The following is a 22,201-nucleotide window of genomic DNA, read 5'->3' on the forward strand; positions in this document are numbered from 1 at the left end:
TTTTCATTTTTGTACTTTGTTATTTACTGTCGGGTTCAATCATTCATTTTCCATACCGCCCATCCTCGAAAGGGTTGCGGGGGTTGCTGGAGCTTAACCCAGCTGTCTTCGGGCGAAAGGCAGAGTATTTACTGTCAGGTGAAAATGGTTAAAAACTACTGTAATACAATAAAGTTTTTGGTGCAGTGATGCTCTTAGCTCCTGAACATAATCTAGTATTCTAAATTCCAAATATAGTTATTTAGCTTATTACTTTTTAAAATGTTCAAATAAAGCAACCATGTCATCCCACAGTAAATTCTTGGCGTAAATGTTCCCACAATGAGGAATAATTCATAAGCAAAATGTCAGGAGACCCATTGGTTGGACTGAATGTAGAGTGGATTGCTTTTCAGGACTTGACTGAACTAGCACACTGGGGAAAAACAATTGATGACCTAATTTTAGGGGGATGTGTTTGAACACTACAAGAGAACATTTAGGATAGACTAAATGGACTATGAGGGATAAACAATGTATGTAGTGGGAAGCCGCATCTGCTACAATTCAAGAGAAATTATGTCAGCCATTGCATTTTATTGTGGTCGTTGCCTCTTCAAGTAGAAACCACACACACACACACACACATGCAGACACGCACACATAGCTATCAACAATTTGAAGTGTTCAATCAGCCTACCATGCATGTTTATTTTCTTTTTCTTTTTCTTTTTAAGGATGCCTGTAGTGTTTGAAAACAAAGTAAACGATTTAATTTTGTTCGCATTTTTAAACACTCATTTAAAGCAGTAAATTGGGGTTTTCTTTTTATTTATTCTATTTGTTTACTTTTTATACATGTTTTACCTCCACCACCAGGAAAGATAAAATGCATATAAATGTATACAGTAAGTGTGTGATTGTCAAAAACTGATGCATTTGACGGTAACAACAAATATGTGTCTGCGTGCATGGGTGGGTGCACGCGTGTATGTGTGTTTGCATAGTTGTTAATCTCCATGTGCATTGGCAAACAGCTGGCAACCAATTCAGGGTGTACCCTGCTTACTGCCGATTGTTGGCTGGGATAGGCTTCAGCATGCCTGCAACCCTTGTGAGGATAAACGGCTCGGAAAATGAATGGATGAATAAATAAATACGCCAGTATCTGAAGGATAGTTGCATTGTCGTCAGTATATTGTATTATAATATATATGTATTTAGGCTATTAGAGTATTAGGTAGTATAATAGTATTATAAGAAAATGTATTATTAGATTAGTATTTCTTCATTTTCTATACTGTTTACCCTTATGAGGCTTGCGGGGGAGCTGGAGCCTTAGTTCTTTTTTGCTTTGAACCCCCCTACCAGCCCCTCCGCTGCTGCTGATTAGGTGATAGGACAGCTTAGGAGGATCGAGGCAAGGAAGATGATCTTTAAAACCCCCAGACTGAGGGACTGTGCAGTAACCTCAGTCTCAGTCTGTAGAAGGTCCCCACCTTGTGGACTTCCTGTTTGTGGCTCCAGTTTTTTACCTAGGTCTACAATGTCTTGTGTGTCTTGTCTGTCTTGCTACTGCAACCAAGAAATTTCGCGAATACGGGATGAAATAAAGTTCTAACCTAACCTAACCTAAGCGGGAAGCATCCGGAATTGATTGCCAGCAAAACTGTGAAAAAATGGGCTCTAGTTCTTTGATAATTGGGCAGGGGGAGAATATGCCTTTTTTTTGGGAAAGGTTATACATATCAATACAGTTCAAGGGTATCAGCTCTTATTTTTTTTGTGCAAATGGGGTGAAAATGCTGGCAAGTCCTGATTTTTGTGCTAGAGTAGAATTTGCTGCATGACCGTTGATTGGACAGACTGGCCGGCGCCACTCTGGCCATTGTGATGAAGCAGAGTAAGAGTTTGTGGAAGTGTGCCTGGTGGAATGACAATTGAGAATATGGAAGGAACTGTACAGGGAAAATGAACAATGTACAATTTTTGAGTACATTGGGATGAATATGTTACCCACCTGTGATCTTTCCTCGCCTGCAGCCCAGCTGCGCTCAGTGCAGGAGGAGATGGAGAGCTTGGAGGAGGAGAAAGAAAGCGAGCTGGCCGAGGCCCAAGAGGAGTTGCGTGTGGCCCAGGAGGAAGTGGTCCTCCTCCAGCAGGCTGCCGAGGAGGCTGCAGCAGAACGTGAAAATGACATCGCCTCCCTGCAGGAGGAACTGTGTAGGCGCAGGGCTGAGCTCCAGCGTCTCAGCGACGAGACGCAGGTGGGAATGTTTTTTTTTGGCAGTTTTAATGAGGATGAGTCATAATTTGATGACATACTGAACATCCACATTTCATTGTCTCCATTGAGTACTATTAAAGTTTTTGATGACATGGTTTTTGTCATCTTACCATTTTACGATCAAGTACACTTATTTATGGCGCTTTAGATTCATACCTATGTCCTTGTTTTTATATTCGTTGATATAATGCATTTGATTTGTTATTTGGCTATTTTAATCGTTGTTTTTTTCTTGGGTAGAAAATCTTTTTGACGGCTGCCATTTTAAAAGCTGTATATAAATTAACTTTGACTTAAAGTCTAATAGTTGAAAAAAACATCACACAAGGCAGTGATTCTAATAGTAATGTGCTGTTTTGTTTTACATGTGTAGAGTATGCTATTACTTTGTACATAGATGTTAAGTCTGATAATAGCAACGTAAAATTTATGCTTATTTGGCTTTATACACAGGAGTACGATCTGGAAATCACTACTCTGAGGGCCGAGATCAGCATGAAGAGTCAGCGCAGGGAGGCTGAAAGGAAGGAAGGTGAGAATCTGACTACTAAAGAGGCCTTTTGGAACAAAGGCACATAAGAGCGCTTTCCGATATACAATTAGAGTAAATTATAGGGCTGAAAGTTTCCAATCAGATACAGCGATCCACACGTAGCGGCATATTGCGGCGTCTTGTCTTTTTTTGGTACGCACTCTAAATCTTGAATAGTGCAAGTGTGCTCCAAATTCAATACAATTTAAACAGAGTTTTGGCAATAACATGGAAAGGTGGAAGACTGTGCTTTGGAAAACGTGCGGGATGTGATGTTTGTAGGCGGAACCACCTGTCTCCGACACAATAATAAGCAGGTTGCTTCACAATCCCCTTAACAGCCACCAGTTTTTTGGGATACCTTGTCTCTACCTGACTGAAAGTTAAACTAGTTACCTCACTGACTTGTGCTTGCTGTGAAAAAGTACAGCAGAACAAATGCATTTTGTAAGGGAAATCTGCTCAGTAAAATATGCCTTCCACCCGCTCACTCACTTCTCATTCTAATTTTCACTTTTTTATGCCAGAGCTCAAATCTATTTTCTCTCGAATAGCAGGGCCCCACGGTATTCTTCTTTTTCCTCATCAAATATGTCACTTGAGAGAAAAAAAAGTGTGCCCAGTTGACATGTATGCTTCTAAAGTCTAAACTGAATAATTTCCCCATCTATAACACTTGTTTAAAAAGTCCACAGCTTTAGCTACGCTACTGACAAAACTGCACGTCAAGAAAACTCTAAAGCACCTTTCAAAGTGCACAAGACCATCTTGCAGCAGGACGTTAGCATCAGCCAGTCAAGCCCATAAATCATTTATGCCTTTAAATAAGTATTACCACTGTGATTATGGTGCCAAGGGAGCAGTGTGCGCAATTAGGATAGCAGGCTCATTAAGTCAGGGGGGATGGGAAGGTTGCGGGTGGTGGGGATATGTGATTATATCGCTTGATGTCACCGCTGGGCTCCAAGCTGGGTCTCTGGGAATATACTTCATGTTGTTTAATCACAGCATCCTTCACCCCTAGGGTATTTATGACTGCACAGAAAGAATAATGGGAATGAAGAAGCACAGTTTCAATTCCTTGAGAAATCAAAGTGGGTGTGACAAAACTAACAAGTTTTTCAAATTTTGAGTAATCATTCAACGGCTTTCTTTTCTCTGATTAATAGTGGATATGAATGCAACTGAACTCAAAAACAGGCAGGACTTTGAGAAATACTGAACATTAAAATCATTTTCATGTCATGCGGTTTAATTTAGACTTGTATTCTGCTTTATTAATATAATTGAACCTAAAATTAGCTCCATTCTGCACGATGTTTATTTTTTAAACTCAGATTTACCTGTGTAGCCGCTCATTTTGCAAGAATATGGAATTTGGAGATCTCTGTTGGCACGCTTATGAGCAGCAGCCTAGGTACATACTACAATATGCGCAAGTACAGATTATTTATCCTCGGTCCAAAAGTATCGGAGATGACTTTGTTGCTTACAGTATTTGAATGAACTCAAAAACTGTTTAATTCTATAGATTTTACTCTATTTTGAAAAGAAATCTAAGAGACTGTAATACGGTACATGGTCGATTGGTCGCCGATCTTTTGGTCACCCGGAAGGTTATTGATAATTACCATTTAAATCGTTGCTCAAATTCCCTAAATACAAACTGCGAATTACTATTTAGTCATACTTAATGCCCTATTAATTATTAGGCTAAAGAAAAGCTCCAAATTTCCCGTACTTTTATTGTGTTTTGTTGGAGAACTTGTTAAGACCCTGACTGACGTACCTTCCTAAGGGGACAACTCATGTACATACAAACTCTTATACACTCAGTGAAACTGCTCAGGGCCATTGTTGGCTTTTATTGATGCGTAGACCGTGTTGTTTTACCTTGTTTTGTTGCCGGTCTTTTGGTCGTCGGTCTTTTGGTCGCCTGTTGTCGCGGTCCGGGCGACCAAAAGACGGCGACCAAAAGACGGCGACCAATCGACCGCACACGCTGTAATACTGTAAACATTTATAAAAAAAATAAAATTTGCTGTTTCTTCTAAGGACCAGGAAATTGATTAATGACATATCGTTTTTTAGATTTTCGTGCCGAATAAAATTCAAATTGGCACGCTGATTCTAAAATTAAATTCATTTTTTTTAAAGAACCACATTTTTTTTCCCGTACAACTTACCCACTTACTCCTATCTATCAAGGTATTACTGCGTTTAAGTAAAAATTTAAAACAGCTTATAAAGAAGTCACAAATGATAAAAAGCTATGTCGGCTAATGCTAAAAAAAGGAAATCTGACATCTTGCTTTTATACATATTAGATGAATGATTTTTCAACACTGAAAGCCTGTGCTCTGAAAGCTGGCACAAGTTAGCATCCACTACAAATAAATCCTTTAAATCTGTGGAAGCATCTTGCTTATTTTGACCAAAAGTGCACACTGCTTATCTTGGGTCAGAGAGTCATAGAAAAACTCACTGAAAAAAAATAATGACGCTGCTCAAACTCCAATAACAAACATTACGTCCCTTAACCTGACCTATCCAGGCAATGTGGACGTGCTTAAGGAGGAGTGTCAGACCCTGCGGGAAGAGTGCCAAGCCCTAAAGGAGGACAACCAACGTCTCTCAGAGCGGCTGCAGCTGCTTCAAAGACAGAGGACATGGTGAGAGGTCATTCGTCAGCTGTGCTTAGTGGATCAGCTGACAGGGATACCTTTTAGAATAGTAGGGTAAAAACACCGGCCACCTGTTTGAGGGCTCCAGTGTTGTAGTAATATGAAACGTAGCATTGGCAGCCTGTGCATTTACTACCTGGGGCCTTCGGTGGGGACTTATTCAATCTCCTAATAGCAGTATTATCAAGTCATATTTAAATAAAACATCTGAAAAAGCAAAAGACAAGAGCATAAAGCAAGATAAGTACTACATAAAATACGTTTTGACTTTGAAGATCCGGGGCATAATACATTGATGTGCCAAGACAACAGATCTTAATTCTTATAAGTTAGAAAAACATTGACCCAAAGTGGAAACCAGGCTATATTCTATAAAAAATTGCACTTTTTGCCCCTCACTGTCAGGCATAACGTCAGATCAGGTGGATTACAAATTATATATATTTCCTAAAGTACAAACTAGATAAACATTTAAAAAATAATAAATATTAAATGTTTATATACTGTTATATTACTGCACCTTTAGACAATTTGGGAATATCCAGATGTTGATGTGTCTTGACATCATCACGTGGGAATGCATTGAAAGATTTTGAAATGACTGGTAATTCGTAATGTTTAGGGTAAATTGAGATCCACCCGTATGTTTATCTAATCTTATCTAATCTAAGCATTTTTTTAAACATAATAGGTTACTTGAATGTATTTGAAGGCACATCTGAACCACTGGTTCCTTTTGTAACATATGAAACCCAAGAATTTGACCTTGATATCAGGAAGATAATTGTGGACTTTCGTAAGTTTGGTTCATCCTTGGGTGCAACTTCCAAATGCCTTACAATCCCATCTCTCCAATAACTATTTGCAAGGAAAACTTAACCTTTAACTTGTGACTACAGAGTGGACATTGATTTTTGTGTATATTACAGTAGTCGCTTTACCAGTTCTCCTGTTGGTTTTCCTCCCAGTTCCAGTGTCTACTTGTCCCTGAAGGAGGAAGATACAGGCACAGAGGGCAGCAAGAGCAAGGAGATGGTGACAGCCACTGACGATGTCATGACGGAGAGCTACATGACTATGGCCCAGTCAGACAATTGCCGGCTTGTGGACGCCTCCATCCAAAAGAACATCTCCTTTGACGGCAAGCCAGTGACACCCACAGGCTGGAATGGCGGCATCGGGGAGATCTTCTCGCTTAGGCAGCAGCTGAAAGAGGCAGAGGAGAAGGCTACACTGGTTCAGAGAGAGGTGGGGAGATATTTTGGTGTGTGTGTGTGTGTGTGTGTGTGTGTGTGTGTGTGTGTGTGTTTTATGCCACTGTCATGGAGAACTTACTAGAAAACTGAACAAAACAACAACACTCATGTCATAAAATTGCTAAGACAGGATCTACTTTATGTGTCTTATATCTGAATGAAATTGTTTAGGATCATTTCAAGAGAAACATTATAATAATAATAATAATAATAATAATAAAGGTCAACATTTTTATTTTCTGTGAAAAACAGCTAATGTTATATTATTACTATTACTTCATTTTTTCCTACACATAAATGGGTTCGTTTATCATGAGTTGGCCGGTTCATTACATTTTGTTGTGATTTCTGCAGTGTAACGGGCTGAAGCAAGAGCTCCAAGAGTTGCAGGAGCTATATGACAGCAGTCAGAAAGAGAGGAACGAGTTGGAGGAGGAACTTCAGCGCTGCAAAGCCGAGGTGGAGAAGTTGTCTGGGGGTGCTCAGGTGAGTAAGCTTACTAATTGTCCAATATAATAAACCAGGGGTTGGGAACCTATGGATCGCAAGCCGTATATGACTCTTGATGGGTGCCAATGGATCTGCACTAACCTGCAAGCTAACAATGCAGCGTAACAATGTACTTTAAAAGTGTCGAAATTATGAAAAATGCACACATTCTATGGTATTTTTACGTTAGTAAAGTACGGCTCTCAAGGAATTACATTTAAAAATATGAATAGTTTATGGTGCCTGGTAAATGTTTCTCTACCTTTAAAAGCCAAGGCAGGTAAAGTAAATTACATTGGTAACTTGGTTTAGTTGCATTCTTACTTTCTTTTATTAAATTTGAATTACCTACAAGCAAGCTTCATATATTGCATGACTTGAATGGGGTGAAAAACACTTCATTGGTTCATTGGTTAGATACGTAATTAAAATCTCAGATGACAATGTGCCACGAATGTGGGCCACGACAAAACAGCTTCAACAAACTAACCAAAATAACACGTTCTTAAAAAAACAAACAGAAATACTACAGGAAAGTATGTATAGTACTGTAATGTGCTCTAAAAGTGCCATTATTATTATTATGTTCTTATATTTTACTTAATATCATTTTTAAAAATCGGAATACAATATAGTTTTTAAAATGCTTTCCGAGAATGGATTTAAGTGGAATTAGAGAAATAAGAAGAATGTAGCCGCTCATCTGGCATAAAATCAAGTAAAGTAAAAAATGGTGTCTGTTTTTTTAGGAATGTTGGAATGTATACTAACTTTTAATGAGGGGTTTTAATTATTAAGTTACGAGTTTCTGTTTTCTCTTGTTTCACAATGAATATATGCATACCCTGTGGACTAACACAAATGACAATACACCTCCTGTTTCTCCTGTCTTTTGTTCGTCTCTCATGGTGTGGTGATGTACAACATGTTTCTAACTGGATTACATTACATGTTTTTACCTGAGTGGTGTGGAGCACACCAACAATACCACCCACCTCTGTGTTTGTCCTTTTAATCTCTATGAGACAGCAGAGCTTTAAAAAAAGTGCTGATCTAAAACATTACACCTCCAAGAGGACGTGAATAAATAGAAACTTAAGGGCAGGAATGTCTTTTGTGCCATGCCAAGGCTCATGTCGGCCTTAAATATTGTTCAACTGGAACAAAGGGACTCAATACATTACATGATTATTATTTGTGGTGTTAATTAACTGGGTTTTTGCCCCCCAAACCATTACAAATAATAAACTGAGTGATATTTCCACACCATTTAGTGTGTTTGCTCCGGGGTCAAACATTAGGTTTGCAATCAAAACGGCTCCTCTCATTTCCTTTAAATATGTCGTACAAGTCAGACATTGACAACTATGTAGTAGTGATCTCTGCATTGCCACTTCTTAGCCAGTCTGAGAACAGACAGCATTTTGAATTCATTTAAAATGTTGCCATCCATGTCCTTGAAGTATCCGAATTAGATATTTTTCTCAGCGGTCAGTAAACATGCCACAGCAAGAGGGGAAACTTCTTCAAGGGGGCAACATGAATTGCATTCGACCAAATGGCTGTTAGCAACGAGTCTCCCGACTTAAAAACCTGATCACCTTTTGATACAGCATATATCTCACGAGTGAGACAGAAAGTGTGAGTCAGGTCTTAAGCATCTATTTCAAAGCTCATGTCATTAATCAGGCAAGTCAAGGAAAATTCCTACTAATGACAAGCAAGTCATTACAGAAGTTGAGAAGGTCACATGTCAAGTCCTAAAGCTTACTTGCATGATTGATATTTGCGTGTTAGCCAGTTTTTGCCCATTATTAGGATGTAGCATGAAGTCAGTTATTAGAAAATAGTTACAACCGCACCCACTTTAAAGTGCCATTGACACACTATGTCGAAATTACAGATTACATCGTAAATGTAAATGGTCAAGATTGTCCAAAAGTCAAGAAACTCAAGTTGAAATCCGATAAAATTTTAAGGACATTTTACCCATGCAAAACTTAATTCCCTAAGTTAATAAACCTCTGTTATTTTTCCACCTGATCTCAATGGGATTCAGTGGATGTTTGAAAAGAATCAAACATTTAGGCTGCTGTTTTGTCTTCGACATCTGTGACGAGACGTCTGTGTGTTGTGTCAAACTGTCTACCCGTGCCTGTCTCTGCTGCTGTCCTTATTCTCTGATTGTCCATGACCGTTCAGCCAAGGGAGGACCTTTCAAACATCATCATCAGCATCATCATCATCATCAATATCATCATCATCATCATCATCAATCCATTAACTACACGTTTGACTAATAAGAAGGGGACAGTTAGAGAAAAAGAATCAGTTGCAAGCACCATGGAGAAGGCTTTTTCCATGAATGCCCACGCAATGGTATAATGGAACAATTTTTTCCATCTAAATTTTGTTGCAGTTTCTTCATACATCCGCTTCCTTATTTTATTTTATGACATTATTTTCTAATGTGATAATAATAAGAATAAACAAAATAGTCTTTTTATTCCTATTTCTTAATCATAATGGTCAAGTGATATATTTTATGTATTTATTATTTAAATAAAATATAGTTAACTGTAATTTTGTTAAAAGTTAAAACAAACGTAACAAAAAAAACCTAAAATAGTTATGCCTCTTTTTTTTCCCGAACATGACACTCGAATAAACAATCCCTCCAGCTTCACCCAGCTCCCCCACATTTCAGTTTATGTTGCACATGGGAATCATGGAATTTGTTTGTTCGTGTGGTTGACACAGTCACACTTATCTACGTGCCTTATGATTTGTATCCTTCCATTCATGTGTTCGTAAATTCACCCTTGCCATCCCCATGGTCCCTGTGTTTCTTTTATTCCCTCTTCAGAGATTCATCCATCCGTCTGAGCACCCTGTTCTCTCCATCCCCTTCATAGGAATGATTGTAATAGTGGCTGTGGTCTGGTGCTGGTTGTCGGAGTTGGCGTCCCAGAGAGCAAGGTATGAGCGGAGCTTATCTCCATGCGAACAGTCGCGTGTACTGAGCCATGCAGTGACCCTTACCTTTGACTGAGATGACACAAAGGGATATCTTTTTTTATAGGGCATGAAATTTCATGTCTATGTAAATTGGATTTCCTGGTGAATTAGTTTGATAAAGAAAACAGACCATAGATTTGTGCTTTGATGTATCTGATCTCAACTCAACTTGCGGGCAAAAACTTCAAATTAGACCAGTGTAAGGGCAGTGAACTACAGTCAAATCACATCAAGCAGCAGTTTGCCAAATAGTGAACAAATGTACAAGAGGGGATTTGACCCGTTGTGTACTAAAGGGACAGGATAATAGTATAAGGGCGGCTTTACACGACACGGTTTTCTGGGCATTGAAATCTAACAGCAAAAAAGACTACACGAGTATTGACCATGATACTCATGCCAGATAATGTAAACATGCTTTCGCTACAGGCATTAGAAAATCAAAGACACTTTTGGCATTCAAGAAAATCAACCCAGATACTCCGGCCAGTCAATGTAAACATGCCTCAGGATTTAGAAAATTAAATGCACTAAGATACGACTCAGACACTTGTGTCAGAAGATGTAAAACATGCAAATCATATGCACTCTTGGTAAATAGACAGGTTAATGTTTTTGATGCTATTAGATTTCAATGCCCATCAAATCATGTGTTGCAAGGTCATGCTACACCGCATGATTTTCAGGGAATAGGAATCTGATAGCATGAAAGACTCGACATGAATTGTCCCAGATTGTGCAGCAGATAATGTAAACATGCCTCCACTATAGGATTTAGAAAATCAAAGACACTTTTGGCATTCAAGAAAATCAACCCAGATACTCAGCCAGTTAATGTAAACATGCTTGCACTACAGGATTTAGAAAATTATATGCACTCAGATACTTGTGTCAGATGATGTAAAACATGCAAATCATATGTACGCTTGACAAATGGACAGGTTACTGTTTTTGATGCTATTAGATTTCAATGCCCATCAAACCATGTGTTGCAAGGTCATGCTTACACTACATGATTTTCTGGGCATTGGAATCTGATAGCATGAAAGACTCAACGTGAATTGTCCCAGATTGTGCAGCAGATTTGGTAAACATGCCTCCACTATAGGATTTAGAAAATCTGGCGTGATGCTGGCTAAAACATTATATTCATATGAAAAGATAGGAATAGAATGCCACATGCGCAGTCGGTTTAAGACTTAATTATCATTCCTGAAAAATTCTCTATTGTTTCAATCCCTGCCCAATATTGTATTCATTTTTACTCAGAGAGATCCGTGGTGCGCCAACTGTCCAGAGGTTTCTTTAAATGGAGGTGTATGGTGCAGCCAAACGTGAATTCTAAACTAATAAATTACAACAGCCTATTTACTCCTCAGCGTTCCTGTCTGGGAAAAAATCATTTACGATTACAAGATCGTTTGTTTTTTGTTCAAAGCGGGATTCTTTAAACCATTTCTTTTTCCTACTAAAAAAGACATTAATAAAGTGATAGATTTTGTGAAACTGGAACGGATTAATGGAATTTCTATTTATTCACGCTAGACTAGCATGAATCATTAATCATCTCTTTGGAGTCCAGAGAGCTGATTCGTGATTCCAGTGTGCTGAGATATGAATGTGACTCAATTAAGAGAGTATGTCAAAGCACCCCTGTCTATATTTTGATGTCTCTGCATGGCTAGATGACACTGAAAGTAAGAGTAATGTACTTTTGCTCAGTACATAAGGCTTTACTTGAGGTAGGGGCATCTGAATGGAAAATTTTATGCACGCAGAATGAAGGAACGGATGGGCAGTTTGTCAAAGCACAGCACGACCCGTTTCATCTTTTTAAAGTAGCGACCCAACTCATTTTAAATTTTATGCTTAACAGTAATCTGAAATTTGGCATCTATGTTGAGTTTGCATGGAAAAAAGTAAATATCATCACATGAACAATATATAATTTTCATTTGAAATTAAGGTAATACCAATAATGCAAGGCACACACATTTCAGCAGCATTTTAGGGCTTGAAATTAAGTATTGCATAATGTATTGTTAATTCTTAAGCAATTTGCCAGAGGGAAAAATTTGTATATTTATACGAGTTATTGTTGAGGTAACAAAGTGAGATAAATGTGGGCGGCAACAAATAAGTAGGTCAACAAATTGGCTACCGACGCAACAGGAGCATCAGATCTCATGAATATGATATTACTATCTATGTGAGGCTATTTAAATACCTGTTATGTTTTAATGTTTTTTTATTCATTACCTAGGTTACTGCCAGGAAGTTAATTAAGATAGAAAAAAGTGCGATGCACTGAATGCAATAGGTGAACTACAATATAACATGGGTTTACTGCATTTAACATGTTCCTTTTTGTTGTGAGTGTTGCGCTTTTATTTTGTTTTACTACCTCCTCCCTCGTGTGTTCCCTTAGGGGAGTGAGGTAGGTTGGAACTCTATCCTGACGGTCACTGCAGCTGCTGCCATGCTGCTGATGATGACTGGCTTGTTGAGGGCGCTCGTCCGATGTTGAGCATGCAGACGCGACGACCGCATTTGAAATAAAATAGCGAGATGTCGGCCAGATGTCAACATCCAACTGGAATCTTCGCAATACAATGGAGTCCCCCCTTGTGTGCCGCCAAGGTACGACTCATGCGAAAAAGAATGAGGAGCGTCACCATGGCAACAGGTTGAGGACCTTGTCACTCCTCTTCTGTGAATAGTATTTCTCTTTTAGGCTTCGATGTGCACCCAGTAGATTTATTTAATTGTTATTTATTGATTTGTTTGCTTCGGTATATTGTGTTTGTCAATAACATCTAATGCACTGAAATGTACATGTTCTTTAATTATAGCGGGGATGAGGTTTATGCCACATTTGATTCAAGTATATTTATCGTGAGGGCAAGGAAAAGTTTAAATGCACATGTAAAATATGTAAAATAGATCATTATTTGAATGAATTGAAATGCCTATAATTTGTTCCAAAATGCTTTACAGTGGTACTTTGACTTTTGTGTGATTTATCAAGGTACAAAGTCGATTTATTTGCTTCATATTGCCACGTAATAGTTATGAGCGAGCTGCAGCAACCTGGAGAAAGTGAAAAACAGTGGCGCAATAACAGACTTAAATGTCATCACATGTGGGCAAGAAGAGGCAAAGTCACTAATGTTTGATGCATTTTCTATATATAGTAAGGTGGGAACATGGGAAAAAATGAAACCATTGAATGACCAAAGCGGCATGGAACTAACAACATAATTTTCGGAACATACAATGCAATTGACCGAAACCCTTTCTAACCCACTCTCCTCATTTGAGAACAGCCTATATTTGTTATATTACTTGATTGATATGAAGGCGTTTTTCCATTGAATGCAAATGTTCTGAAAACGTTGGAAAAATCTAAAAAATTGTTAACTTGGGTTAAGATGCACGGACAAAATTCTACAAGGCATCTGTCTGTATTTGTTCCTATATAACGTGCACTGGACTATAAAATGTGGGTGTCCAGAATGTATTGAGGCTCAGGTAGCAGTTTATAGCTTGAAAATAATAGTCATTTGGCCAATCAAAATAAGAGCTAGAGCTCCCGATGTCACTCATCATCACTACAAATATTACTTTGTGTCTGTGATGACCTTTAGCTTACTTACACTGTAGGACTAGTTTATTTACTGACAATCTTCTTTCTCTTTTTATTGCTATATTTTAAAAAGGCTCTAGCAAAAAAAACTGTTGTTTTTCTGCCGGCTGAAACGAAAGACTGACTTTTCAATTAATTTCAATTAGGACAATTTCATCATGAGTTTGAATGATGTCAAAGTAGCACTGTATGCTATGGATTTAATGAAATTAAAGGTATTTTGGGTGGATGGGAAAGTACGATTTTTATTAGTTTGTACATTAGTCATCTTAGTGATTTGTTTTTGGATTTTATTTCTATATAATGCATGACATAGGGAGTGGGGAATAACAAATACGTATAACAGAAGTCTTGAGATTATAACTCCACAATGAGCCTGGATTTACCAAGCCATGCTTTAAGGTCTTATAGTGAATATAATTTGTTTTGCCCCTGACACGCAATAAATGCTAAACACAGCAGCCTTCGTCAACCATGACTATGTACTTCTGTATAAGGATGTCTTTTTTAAATTGTCCAACAATGAGTTATACCTGACTCTGCATATGTGGATGTCTTAGAAGATAAACACCAGTCCCCGCTCTTGCCTCATTTTGGCTGCAGGCTCTTTCGCTTCCTCATTGGCATAATATTGTCTTTTCACCTCCCACTCCTGCCAAAATAATTGTCACTTGATCAAGGGTCCGAAAGACACCGTGGTGTCTCAGACGAATTCCCAGCCTTTTCTCAAGGGCACTCAACAGAATCTCAGCAACTTTTTTGTGGTCCGATGGAAGCTGTTAATGGCTTTTAAGACTTGTCTTACTTTGGGCTCTAATTTCATGCTTGATAAAACATTTGTGGTTAAGCGGTGTGTTATGTTGTCGTTAACAATTGTAATTATTGCAGGTACACAGGCAGAAGCCTGAATGTCTACATTTGCTTAGTTTATGGGCCAAAACAGAAAATAGAATGCTGCTTTAAGTGGAGTAAATGTATTGAGTTTTAACATTGCAAGAGTTGATCAAATTTGATCATTTTACAAAGTCATTAAAGGCTTGATTATTGTCATACCAGACAATGGGTTTAGAGCAATATGAAATAATTGTGTACATAGTTAAAACGTTATTAAAAATTCCACTCTATGGAAAGCTACTGTTTACATGTGTAATCTTTTATTTTTGTATTTATTTATTTTAGTTGTGTAACAAAAAAGCATGCACAATACTTTGGAAGGCAATTTTAACAATAACCAACATTCAATATCCATGATATCCATCTTAATGTCTACATACTGGAACACATTTTGCTCGCCCTTAAAACCTCTTTTCTTACAAATAATATTATATTCTGTTAATATAGAAATTTGTGGTTTACCAGTACACAATAAACATTACAAGTAATCTACTTTAGAGAAGTATTAAGACTACAAGACTCCATTAGTAGCATGTGTCACACAATAGTAGTTTCCTGGGCCATATTAGTTGTTTCCCCACTACTATTATTGTTTACAATTATTACGTTGTATGCTGTGTCTAGTATGCAAGTCGTATAGTAATGGAAGGCAGCAGTGGAAAAACAACTGGTGTACATGTACACACCCATACAGAATAGTTACAAGAAAGCTAGTTGGTTTGTTGGTTGTCTGACTAATGCTCTCAATGGTATAACTAGTGAACATTAAGAATGTAGGATAACATAGACCTGAATCATCTGAAGGTGTATATCGAGGATATGGAATCAAAGCTACAACAGCTTTCCATAAATGATTACAATCAACATAATGTCAGGATGATGTCACTTTAGTAATATTCCATGTAAATAAGACCGAGACGGCACTATAACGGGGATTTCCTAAATTCCATTTTTACCTGCTTTGTAGAAAGTTCTATTTTAAAAAAGAGCATTGTATATTTGATATAGTCCAATGTAAAATGTCTATATATGGTGACTTTGTTCCAAAGAGTAATTATAATAATAATAATAAAAAACTATGTTTCTTGGTGGTGTTGTGTGGTTGCATGTGTTCAACTGTTAATGCCAGCAATGTGATTCTACTATTTCTTGCCAGTTGACTTTTTCATGCACAATGTCTTTGTAAATGGGACAACATTGCAAAAGGAAAAGAAAAATATGTTTTACTGTCTGTTGATGCAAACTGTTGACGAATAGCTCGCAATTAAACTTGCCTTTGACTGCAATTGAATGGAAGAATGTTGTCTTATTTGGGGGCGTGGAACAAAGTTGGAACTCATGGAATGCTACACAAATATTGTAAAAACAAAATTTGATTCTAGTTTGGCGGTGGGGCTGGAGTATTCTGTAAAATAAAAATAAATAACCAAAGAAATAATGAAAAAAAAATTCATTGATAATGCAAAAGCCATGGGAATAATTTATTTTACTTTGAGGGATTAAAAAAATGTATTGTGAAATTCCACAAACATTAAAAGTACTTGTGAGTGTACCAGCCCAATCTTCTCTTTAGAAACCTGCTTTGCATACATTCATAGAATTGTGTTTACTATTTTGGGCAAAGTTGTAGCTATTTTGTTACCTGGAGGTTTATTTTCACTGTCAATGATTTGAGAAAATAAAAATAACTTGCTGACCTCATGGTGTCCGATTATTGTTTTTTTTTTCTCTGGTAGGTGGCGGGTGTTATTCATGAAGGTATGTGCAGAGTGTGAGCTATTGCTGCCAGCATCATGTTAGGTGACGTGTCTTTCAGTAGAAATACTTTGTGAGTTATGGGATGTCTTATATTGTAGAAATACATTGTGAGTGTACTTACTGTAAAGATGCAGTGAATAGAATTTCTTTAGGTTTCGTTTTCTGAAGACATCTTATACTATGTTAGTAGTTATTTTATAAATCTATATTTTCTCAACAAAAAATACTTCACTCGTTATATTTAGAAAATAAGATGATAAGAAGATGACAACATGATGCAAACAGGACAGATACAATGTAGAGAGCAGGAATGTCTACGAGATTTTAACACACAGATTAGTGATTTTTTTAAAATTGGGATTTAATAAAGGGGAAATACCTAGAGCAGGGGTGTCAGACTCGGGTTGGTTCGCGGCCCGCATTAACGTCAACTTGATTTCACGCGGGCCGGACCATTTTAGATATAATATTTAGATTTTTAAAAATAAATGGATTAAAAGAACTGGATTAAAAACCCTGAATATTCAGTTTTTTATAGATCTAAAACAATGTTTATTTTAGCTTTTTTAAAATATATTTTTAGATTTTACAAAATGATTATTGAAATAAAAACACAGAAAAAATGGATTAAAAAATTACAATTATTGATTTAAAAGGGGGAAAATCAGGAAATTTAATATACATCTATACTCTTCATTTTAATTTGATCCTAAAACAGAAAGTTGGCACTCATGATTTTCTTTCTCGGGCCACACAAAATGATGCGGCGGGCCAGATTTGGCCTCCGGGCCGCCACTTTGAGAAATGTGCTATAGAGGAAACACGATGATACAACTAATTGATTAAAGGAAGGACTTTTGAGATAATTGAGTGAATGATTCATGGGGGGTGCATTTTCTAATGGCAGCCTACAAATTTGCAACTTCTGGCATTCCCAAATTGTATCTCTAATCTACAAAAGGTGTATGTAATAAAATAAATCAATGAAATGTATATTCTTTTTCAATGACAATCTCTAAATTGGCCTTTGCTGAAGAAAAGATGAGTTTTCAAGGTATGCACACCGCTGGCTGGCTACCTAGCTCTCTGTTGCAATTCCACTGAATAGCTGCTAATTTGAACAAAAGGGATCAATTTTGAATAGTGTCTGTGTTGTGACTACTGTCAAATGCCACACCGAAAGAAAAATAAATCTGAAAACCTTTTGATGCTGCTGTATGGTTTTTCAGTACTACGAACCTATGCAAGTTTCAGGAATCATATCCAAATGTTAATTTATTTGAAAATACTGTACATGTCACTTAGCCTTTATTTGAGTCCTTTTCTATACAGATATTATCTGTACTTCTACTTTAGTGTGAGTAATTTTGCATCTCAGTTTGAATGGATATTAATAACACCTACTGTGGGGGATTTGACATTATGACATAAGCTAGCAGAAATGAACCCCCTACTACACCATCCGCACCCCCCAATGCATGCCAGTAAGCGGTGCATTTACTGTCACAAGTCAGCCTCGACTAAGTCGGAGAATATGGTAATCACACAAAAGTAGCAGGTGATATAATGGATATAGAGCTTCTCAAAGATGAGACGGGTTTAACTTTCAATTCGTTCCATGAAGGTGTAAATATCCCCACGGGAGTCTGAATGGAAGTCTGCCTCATACCCTTGAGAGTTATGGCTTAAGTCTTAAAGGTGGAAATGTGTCATTGTCATCTATCTATGCGTGCATCATAACCTGCCTAGAATATTGATTTTTTTTTCAAGTGAGGGGAGGAATACAAATGAGATGCTCAGGGGCTAGTTGGTACAATCATATTAATAGTTTGACACACTCTAGCCTCTTTGAAAATCATCATAAAAAGAAAAACACGGGATTTCAAATGGTTCCTTAACTTAACAAGTGTCCTAATTCATGAGGCATTGTTTGTCCGGTTTTTGGCAATGAGTTGCACACCAAAACATAATTAGAAGGAAAACTTGAGGGAGGGAAAGGTAAGCATAAGTAATACAGGCCATTTAATGAACAGGAAAACAATCAAACTGGTAAAATGGAGGAAAAAAACGATTGGACTGGTATCCGATTTTGAATTTCAGAAACCAATTCAAGATTCAAATTTCTGACGTTTAGAGCCACAAAGTGCTGTTTTCTAAATCCCTGGTAACATCTTGTTGATTGGCATTTTGTGACACACCAACGGGGGTAGTATATCAATTATCCAGCTGAAATTGTCCGAATTTGTGAGTGCTAACATTTTATGTCAATAATTGAATGTTCATTTGGTGAGTATGCACCCTCGGGTCCTGCTAAATGCTCATTTGGGATAACTAAAAATTTGAGCACCTCCTAATATGAATTTATTCAAATGAATTATGCCTGTCTGGAATGCAAATGGATCCCAATTCACACAGTTAAACACTAAATTAATCGAATTCAAATCTGCCTCTCGCAGTGACCTTTTAAAAGAGAGAACTGAGTCATTGGTAGTGATGAAATTCATCTTATGCAGAACTCAAGGAAGGACATGCTCATTTGTCTCCCCTAATATCTTCGTTTTCGAATTAGGAAATGCTAAATTGGAAAGCAGACGAGAGCATGATACACTACTTTTTGTTGTTGTGGCATATACATTAGACACTGACCCATAATTGATGAACACATTTTAACCAAACTAAATACATTTCTCAAAGTATTCCTGAGTTGTTATTCTTACTTTCCCATCTTCAAGAAATTGGACATTATTATTTTTATTGTTTTTTTTGTCACTTACAATAGAATAGGTTTTATTACCCTTTTGTTATGATTTACAAGAGAATTTGAAACCTTCTCTTTAAAGGATGTTAAATAAAAATAATCAAAATCATTAAATTAAACAGCAGCATATGTTGTGCCGTGAAACTTCAATGATAATTTTACTACTATCTTCAATATTTTTTTAATTTTGGATTCTGCACAACCATGTATTTAAACTACAAACAACCTGTTAAAAACTTGAACAAATGTCAATAAAAACGGAGCTTTGTAAGCGCGTACATTTTTGTGGTAATGAATCCAGAAGTGTTCCAAATGAAGTGACCAGTAAGTGTATAGCTATGTGTGTGCTTCTTTTTTAAAGGCTTCTCTCACTTTCTTTTCTTAGCTCAGTTGTTCAGCCTCATGAGTGCTGGAAGTGACACACATTGTCAAGAATTACAAGCACACACACATGCATGCGCGCACTTCCCCAGACACACAGTCTCCCAAATAGGAATAGCTAAAAATAAGCGGCATGCTTTGACCGGGCTCTGACCAATCAGGAACACCCCCCCAGTAAACTGAGCCGGAGACCCCGGTCCCCTTCGGGATGAGCACATGGTGTATAATCGCAGGGCTCCAGAATGACGTGGTCTAGTGATGGGTGGTGGAGGGGCCTTTATAAAGCCACTTGTTGCCTCTCTGGACATTCAAGTTAAAGACGTTGAGAGACCAGCCGGGGCCGCACACTCGCTCCCGAGGCCACACTGCACGGTACAAGGAGCAACTTTAGCACAACTGTGGCAATTGAATCCAAGAGGCGGTGGAATTTGGAATTCTATGACAGCTATTCACAACCCTGTTCTCTTCACCAGTTGACTTATCTCAGTGCACACCACTAACAAAATAAACTTGTGGTAAAAAAAAAAAAATCCAACCAGGAGCGCCATGATGAGCAACAATTACAGCGAGGAGCCCCAGTACTACCAGTCCGCCGACTTTGTCGGGGAGGAGGACGATGAGATGCCAGCAACAGAGAAGGACCTGGCGGAGGACGCGCCATGGAAGAAAATTCAGCAGAACACCTTCACCCGGTGGTGCAATGAGCACCTGAAGTGTGTCAATAAGAACATTGGTGACCTGCAGCGCGACTTCAGTGACGGCCTGAAGCTCATCTGGCTTCTGGAGGTGCTTAGCCAGAAGAAGATGTACAGAAAGTACCACAACAGGCCTAACTTTCGCCAGATGAAGCTGGAGAATGTCTCTGTAGCATTGGAGTTCCTGGACCGGGAGCACATCAAACTAGTGTCAATTGGTAAGTCCCGTAAACTGTGTGGATTTGGAGATGTTTTAATACCGGAAGCTGAGTTTACTGCAGTTCCAAATCACCAGTACAGATTTGTGTGCATGGCCCACAAAGATTGTGCCAAAATTGTTGTAAATGTGAGGGAGGTCACCCTTTAAATGAACGTTTTACACTGGAAATAATGGTTTTCTTCCATACCACACATCCTCGTCAGGGTCAGGGGGGTTTCTGGAGGCTATCCCAGTCGACTTCGGGCGAAAGGCAGACTACACTCTAAACTGGTCGCCAGTCAGTTGTAGGGCACACAGAGAGACAAACACTGCAAACACCCAAATACTTTGAAGTCGTTGAAATGTAAGTGTTAGTGAAAGAGATAAACTAACCACCACAATAACTGCTTTCATTGTTAAAGATAACTGTGACATTTTGTCTTTGAGATGAAAAACTGGTCACTGCTAGTTGTCTGAGGCATGACAATTCGTATTGTGATTTAATCCATTTGCGACTCATCCTCTCGATATATTATCATTCAATTTGCATCACCACTTAATCTCATTTGGGTTGCTGGGTGCTGGAGCTTTTCCCAGATGAGAAAGGGCAAATGGCAGACTGCACCCCGAACTGGTCACCAGGCATTCATTCACACAGTCAAACAATTCACAAAAGTTCATAGAGCTCAAATATTGCTGCTCCATACTACAATGAATCAAGTGGAGTCACACCCACTAAAAGCAGTTTGGCTCAAAAACATTTTCTTTTTACTGAGTGAATCAGATTTTCATATATTGTAAGATAAGCAAAATTATTCATTTGACGAGGCACTCTGGCCATAATGCAGAAGTTTCGCGAGAGTACATTTCTGAGCCTTAAGGTATGATGTACACTCACGTATTATCCATAGCTCGGTAAATGGTTATTTAACCTATTTTATAGTTTAGGTATAGTGCTTTTCTTTTTATTGTTGATCAATGGTGAACGAAGGAAAATAATTGTTCTATTCAGTGTCTGGAAAAGGTACAGGCAGCTACTTCAGAGTCCAATCATGATGAGTACATTTCAAATTAATTTTATTTTGGTGGGATGTTAAGTACTGTGGCAATACTTCTTAAAGATTAGGTACACTTGTTACAATTGTAGAATGCTTATCTGTTTATCGATTTGTTTTCAACCAATCAGATTTTATATTTGTCTTCCTGGTTTCCTACGGCTTGCCTTTTCTGACATAATTTTTTTCATCACCTGAGTGATATGTTTGTGCAAAACTCGTTACAGCCAATTTTACATTAACACATTTAGTGTAAGTGCTTTTTTTATAGTGGTAAAACAGTCAATATAAGAGATAGATGTTGATTGTGAATAATCCATCTAACCGTTTACTGTGTTTTTAAATATGGATATTTTCTGGTATTGACACTTGTTTTCGACACAAACTCATCAAAACAAGCACACGGTGGTGTTGGCACTAATGTTGAGTGAGACATAATTGAGAGGAAGGAGGGCATATGCGGGAGGGTCGACATCTCATTTGAAATTTTACTGCAGAAGTGTCACTAAGGTCAGAGCAGCAGCAACACACCCAAGTTTAGCTCACAAGTTTCCTCAACACTTTGCTTAT

At 37.9% G+C, this 22,201-nt stretch overlaps 2 protein-coding genes and 1 long non-coding RNA gene across 9 annotated transcripts in view; 2 read left to right on the top strand and 1 right to left on the bottom strand.

Annotated features, from left to right (window-relative positions):
• The window catches only part of LOC144071667 (uncharacterized), a 31,277-nt gene extending 14,795 nt beyond the window's left edge, over positions 1-16,482 (top strand). For 2 of the 5 annotated variants that reach the window (XM_077596971.1, XM_077596975.1), the window contains exons 4-9: positions 2,023-2,246; positions 2,720-2,798; positions 5,353-5,470; positions 6,451-6,730; positions 7,093-7,224; positions 10,094-12,667. In XM_077596971.1, the coding sequence (XP_077453097.1) occupies positions 2,023-2,246; positions 2,720-2,798; positions 5,353-5,470; positions 6,451-6,730; positions 7,093-7,224; positions 10,094-10,279 (1,019 nt within the window). In that variant the 3' untranslated portion in view covers positions 10,280-12,667. The other 3 variants (XR_013299695.1, XM_077596972.1, XM_077596974.1) reach the window with 3 other exon arrangements.
• LOC144071670 (uncharacterized) overlaps positions 9,237-22,201 on the bottom strand; it is a 61,397-nt gene continuing 48,432 nt past the window's right edge. Inside the window, exon 4 of the long non-coding RNA XR_013299697.1 lies at positions 9,237-9,441. This is a non-coding gene — a long non-coding RNA (uncharacterized LOC144071670). The remainder of the gene's footprint in view (positions 9,442-22,201) is intronic.
• LOC144071666 (filamin-C-like) overlaps positions 20,198-22,201 on the top strand; it is a 33,107-nt gene continuing 31,103 nt past the window's right edge. For all 3 annotated transcript variants that reach the window (XM_077596968.1, XM_077596969.1, XM_077596970.1), the window contains exon 1: positions 20,198-20,595. In XM_077596968.1, the coding sequence (XP_077453094.1) occupies positions 20,229-20,595 (367 nt within the window). In that variant the 5' untranslated portion in view covers positions 20,198-20,228. The remainder of the gene's footprint in view (positions 20,596-22,201) is intronic.

The sequence above is a fragment of the Stigmatopora argus genome, chromosome 3 (assembly GCF_051989625.1).
Source record: "Stigmatopora argus isolate UIUO_Sarg chromosome 3, RoL_Sarg_1.0, whole genome shotgun sequence".
NCBI classification, from domain to species: domain Eukaryota; kingdom Metazoa; phylum Chordata; class Actinopteri; order Syngnathiformes; family Syngnathidae; genus Stigmatopora; species Stigmatopora argus.